We start from the raw sequence: 5,448 nt of genomic DNA on the forward strand, positions 1-5,448 counted from the left end.
AGCGGAGAATTACAAATATTAATATTACATTTTGTACATTGAGAGGGTAAGTCTTACGGATTACCCAGGGAGCGTTGCATTCTAGAACTTTCTTGATGATGTCATATTACACAGTGCCCCTACAACTGAAGAGGTTTTGATTGAGTTTAAAAATTTGTGATTAATTAAATGAATTAAAATCACATTTCAGAATCCCGCCCCCCCCCCCCCCCCCACATCTAATTTGTTTCAAAGTTTGCTTCTAAGTTAGCCTGGCTCCGCCCGCCCTCCTACTTCCGGCCAAATTTCATTTTCCCTTCAGTAGTCAGTCTGGTGATGGGGTGTATCAGTGGGATCCTGCTCGACTCAGATTTCTGAGGGTCCAATCAGCGAACAGAGGGAGTGGTTGAGAACGATGACGTCGAAGTTGCGCGCGAGTTTCAGTTGTAGTCAGAACAATAACAGGAAGACAATGGAGAAGGAAGCAAGAGAAGCTATTCTGTCTGTTGTTGCAACGCTGCCGAATATCGATGCATTAAAGCCGGAGCAAGAAGAAGCCTTGCTGAATTTCGTTGGTGGCCATGATGTTGTGGCACTTCTCCCCACCGGGTTCGGGAAAAGTTTGATTTTCCAGCTGGCTCCGTTAGTCGTGAAGGAGTTAGCGAAGGAGAACGCTAGCTATGCTGCTAAGCCGATAGTTGTTGTCGTCTCCCCTCTGGTCGCACTTATGGAGGACCAAGTGAAGGAGGCAGAACAGTTGGGAGTTCGTGCTGGGCAGCTCGGTGTCCATGATGACGGTGACATTCTGGCTGGAAACTTTAGTCTGGTGTTCGGAAGCCCCGAGTCCTGGCTGCTAAATAATAAATGGCGACGAATGCTAGCCTCAAGCATTTACCAGGAAAACCTCATTGGCATCGTCGTTGACGAGGTCCACGTTACCTACAAATGGTAAGTTAGCACTTAATACCGTTAAAGAACATAATAGGGCTGTTTTTGCAAACTCGATAGCTTAGGCTAACGTTGTCATTTTGCATTCAACATGCATTCAAAGTCTGTTAGATTCATGAGGAATTGTACTCTTCATTTCGTTTTTCTCAGGGGCGAGGCTTCCAAAGGCGAGTCGGCATTCCGGGACAGTTTTGCCAAGCTCGGGGAGCTAAGATCCATTGCCAAAGAGGGTGAGTTGAATGCACTGCCCTCTGTGTTGCTCATCTTACATGTTGTAGAATATTTCATTTGTATGCTATTATAATGTCAACATTCTGTATAGATATATCTGTTGCAAGGATTAGTTACTGTCCCTGTAATGTAACCGAATTGCGTGATCACTCGGAAAGTGCATTCATGTTCATAGCGCTCTTCATTAAATCCTCCCTGCCATAGTCTATTAAACAAACACTAGACAACTTGTTGGGTACGTTATGAAATGGGTGTTAATTGTGAACTTTTTTACTCTACCAGGTACACCTGTTTTGGCCCTGACTGCCTCCGCTGACATCAAGTCCAGAAGCAGAGTCATCAGACTTCTCCATATGGACAATGCAGTTTCCATCATTGCCAGTCCCAACAAGAAAAACATCCGTCTTGGGTTGTGCAAGGTGCCCACTCATCACATGAACTGCCTAGACTGGATTGTGCAACATGCAAAAGACAAGGGCTCAACAATGCAACCAATATTAATTTATTGCCAAAGCCTGAAATCAGTGGGTAGAGTTTTCTCATATTTAAAGGCAGAACTGCAAGCACATGCCTGGGTAGGCTGTGATCCGGACTGCAGAAGTGAGAACCTCCTGATTGGCATGTTCCACAGCAAAACCCTCCCCCAAAACAAGGAGAGAGTGTTGGCTTCAATGAGGGGGGAAGGGAATTGCCGGATAGTTGTGGCAACAACAGCTCTGGGGATGGGGTTAAATTTCCCTAATGTTTCACACGTGGTAATGTACGGGGCTCCAAGTGACCTAGAGGTGATTTTACAACAGGCAGGCAGGGCTGGGAGGCATGGTCAGCCATCACATGCCATCCTCTACAACACCGGACAGTACTTCAAGGTGGATGAAGAGGTGAAAAAACTGCTTGCTGTTGGAAAAGACATGTGTTTCAGGAAATCTCTCTATTCACATTTTGAAGCAGAACCCAGTAACGTAGAGCCAGGCCATCTCTGTTGTACATACTGTCAGACTGTTTGCTCTTGTTCATCTGGAACATGTACAGAAGCCACGCCAAAGTATGAACCTACTGAAGCTGAACCAACTGATCAGAGATCTAGGCATGTGGCTGTAAATGAGAAGTCTTTGATTGCAGATTTGCTGAATGACTACAGAGGTAGTTTAACCAATTCATCCATTCCACTGTACACCTCACATGCAGCCTGCACTGGATTCAGCCAGCAACTGGTTGATGCAGTATTGACCCACTGTCAATACATATTTGACCTCACATACATTATCAATAACCTTCCTGTGTTTAAATTGGACCATGCAAAGGAGATTTTAATTATCATCAGTGATGTTTTTGGGGATATTGATGGTGATTTGCAATATGATTCAGAGAGGCATGCAACTGACCCAGATCTCTATTACAGTGAATACTTTGACGATGATGATGATGTTGAAGATGCACTCCTAAGCCGTGTCAGTAGCTCTGAGTCTGAACAGTGAAGTCAGTGATGCTTGTGATCGGAACACTTAAACCCTCTTTTGTGTACTTGTGCAGGAACATGGTTGGTGTCAGTTGTACCTATTTTGTAAATGCGTTTGGTTGTAATTTGTGCAATTCTACAAAATGTGCTAAATAAAAGTGCAAAACAAATACTTGTAAGACCATTATTAAGTTATAAAGGAAGCGATGAGACGTACTATTAAAAGGTATTCTTTAAAGATTCAAGTGTTGTCATATGCAAAATAGGAAACATGTTCTCAGTCATACAATGGAATTCTTCCTTGTTTTCCACAGAGTGAATGCCAAGAAAGAAATTAAAATATGCAGTATACAAGTAAAATAGAAAAAAAGCAGCAACAATTCAGAATATACATTTTTATTTACCAGGCAAATAGAGCAGCAACTAGGTAAAACAACAACTATATGCTCAAATAAAACTTAATAGTGCAAATCAAAGAAAGTGTGCCGTTGTGCATAACCAAAATGTAAACAGTGGTGGCAGTCCTGAGGTAGAATAATAACAACAGTAACAGCAGACTCCTATCTGTTGTTTAGGAGTCTGAGGGCAGTGGGGAAGAAAGAGTTTTTTAGTCTGGCTGTACAACAATACAGAACATACAATTTACAAGGCAAATAGAAGAGCTAAAAACTAATTAATTTACTAATTCAACCAAAAAGTACTTATAACAATATACAATAACAATATTAACTATGTACACATTTATACAAACATTCCAAGTAATTCGGTAACAGAGCTTCAAATGAAGTACAAAGGTCTGGTAGGACCAGACTAGGAGCATTACAGACCAGGAATGACAGTACTGTGTATAAATAGATGGGCCATCACGAGACAGCACTGTTCCCATGTTGATTAAAGTGCTACAGCCCTCCAGTCTTTCAGCCTGTCACGCATCCACCGCCACACATCTTTGTAATTTAGCTTGGCCAGAATGTTTCTGTCAAAGCTGGGGAATGCAGAGTAGTCTCTTCCCGGTTGGTGGTTGAAGACTTCCGTCTTCCTGAACACCTCAACCAAGATGAAAATGTTGTTTTGGAGATCAGCTGCATGGTGGATGCCACTGGGCCGGGATAGCTGCAGCTCTCCGTCTGTTGTGTCCATCAGGGTTTTCAATATGCCAGCAGACCTGCTGACCCTGCCAGCTGTTCTCTCTGTAAGGTTAGTGCCTTTGTTCTTCAGAAAGGATTTGAGGAAGTTGTTGAGGTGCTCGAGGTGCAGATCCAGAGGAATGTTTTTCCCTTTTCCACCTCCGCTATTCCAGAATCTGTTCCAGATGACATCATGCGCAACCCGAGGGGACAGTGTTGTGTTGATTTGTACTGTCAAAAGGAAAGTGCTGTAGGCATAATTTGTGTGCCCATAAGCCTTGTAAATCAGGAGTGCCACCTTGTACAGCCTTATCAAGCGCTCCCCATCTCCCTCCTTCACTGCATCCAACATGTCAAAAAGCAGAAATCCAAAGCTAAGCCTGGCCTCTGTGTGCTGCTTTTTGTAGTCAATCAACCCAGATGAAGCCGGCTCAGCAACTGGCAAAGACACCACCTCAAGACTGTGGACTTTACTTTCGTGGGTTACTCTGGCTTTTCCATAAATGAATACTTTGGAGCAACCTGGCTCACGACAAGGGAGCTTCTCCCTCTCTGTGCTTTGGGCTGTTGCTGCTCCAGTAACGCCGGCTGTCAGGTCAGAAATATCTGTTGACAACAAATACTTGTCAACAACCTCTGCCACAGAGTCATGGAGCCAGGTCCTCTTCTGTTCTGCAGAGCCTTGCTGGATGTGGTCTGGCAGTAACCCCTCAGGAGTGGCTGTGACAAAAAATACAAAATAAAATAATGAACTTCATTCATTGTACCTACGCCAAGAAAAACATTGGTTTGATTCCTTGATATAATCCTTTCAACACAATGTAAAAGCTACAAACCTGTGACATCATCCAAATGAAAATGTTCCATTGCTGCTGCAAGGAAAAGTGCTGTCGTGTCAGTCTGTACAAACTGTTTGTAGGCGTTGTATGCAGCATGTGGGCCTTTTTTCGCATTGCTGCACCTGTAAATGACATAGAAGTTATTTAAATGGCTGTATAAAACATCTGCTTGTGAGATTCTATTCATAGTTCATAAATTCATGATGGTGTGTGTTTGTTTGTAGTACCATTGGAAAGCAGCCGAATTCATGGTGGCTGTGCTTTCTATGTAACATGCACACTCGCACACACACACATACACATACACACAGACAGACAGACACAGTTCATAGATCCACGCCAACGTCATGGTTGGCGAAGATCATCTCTAGGGGAAGAGTCCCTAGGAGGAAACATGTAGAGAGAAATGAATTATAGAATAATATACACAACGAGTAATGAATATCAATATGACATTAATCTGAAGACACATGGTTTCAGATGTTTGGTGATTGATTACCTCAAGAGATTCATGTTGGCGAGGAGTGTGCCATGGTCTTTGGCAGATGCTTCACTAAAGAAGATCTGATGATATATCTGTAATGCATATCAAAAAAATCATGTTTGAACCAGTTCTTAGAAAACAGAACACATTATTACTTAAGTGCCTTTTGTAAATAACAATAGGTCTCCTTACCTTGGTCACACTGGTTCTCGACGGCATTTCAGTGGATTTCCTGGACTTTTTTACGGCCCTTGGAGTTTTCGACGGTGTAGGTTCTCTGACTCTCTTGTCAGTGGAACTGTCATCTCCCCCATGGCACGTCTCTGTCTCCGCGTCCTTCCACTTCTGCAACATTTCTGAATCGCGCAGTAGCCTGGTAAT

At 43.2% G+C, this 5,448-nt stretch overlaps 2 protein-coding genes across 2 annotated transcripts; one reads left to right on the forward strand and one right to left on the reverse strand.

Annotated features, from left to right (window-relative positions):
* Positions 1-315: 315 nt before the first annotated feature.
* LOC307270383 (putative ATP-dependent DNA helicase RecS) lies at positions 316-2,760 on the forward strand. The gene is made up of 3 exons (XM_080054268.1): positions 316-927; positions 1,078-1,157; positions 1,441-2,760. Exons 1-3 carry the CDS (start codon positions 395-397, stop codon positions 2,634-2,636), a joined length of 1,809 nt encoding a protein of 602 aa, XP_079910394.1. The 5' UTR covers positions 316-394; the 3' UTR covers positions 2,637-2,760.
* Positions 2,761-2,997: 237 nt separating this feature from the next.
* LOC307270387 (uncharacterized protein) lies at positions 2,998-5,161 on the reverse strand. The gene is made up of 4 exons (XM_080054273.1): positions 5,083-5,161; positions 4,811-4,965; positions 4,581-4,705; positions 2,998-4,464 (listed from the first exon to the last, which is right to left on the reverse strand). Exons 2-4 carry the CDS (start codon positions 4,930-4,932, stop codon positions 3,509-3,511), a joined length of 1,203 nt encoding a protein of 400 aa, XP_079910399.1. The 5' UTR covers positions 4,933-4,965; positions 5,083-5,161; the 3' UTR covers positions 2,998-3,508.
* Positions 5,162-5,448: the final 287 nt, after the last annotated feature.

Source organism: Ammodytes marinus (genome assembly GCF_949987685.1).
Source record: "Ammodytes marinus genome assembly, contig: scaffold_203, whole genome shotgun sequence".
In the NCBI taxonomy this organism is placed as follows: Eukaryota; Metazoa; Chordata; class Actinopteri; order Uranoscopiformes; family Ammodytidae; genus Ammodytes; species Ammodytes marinus.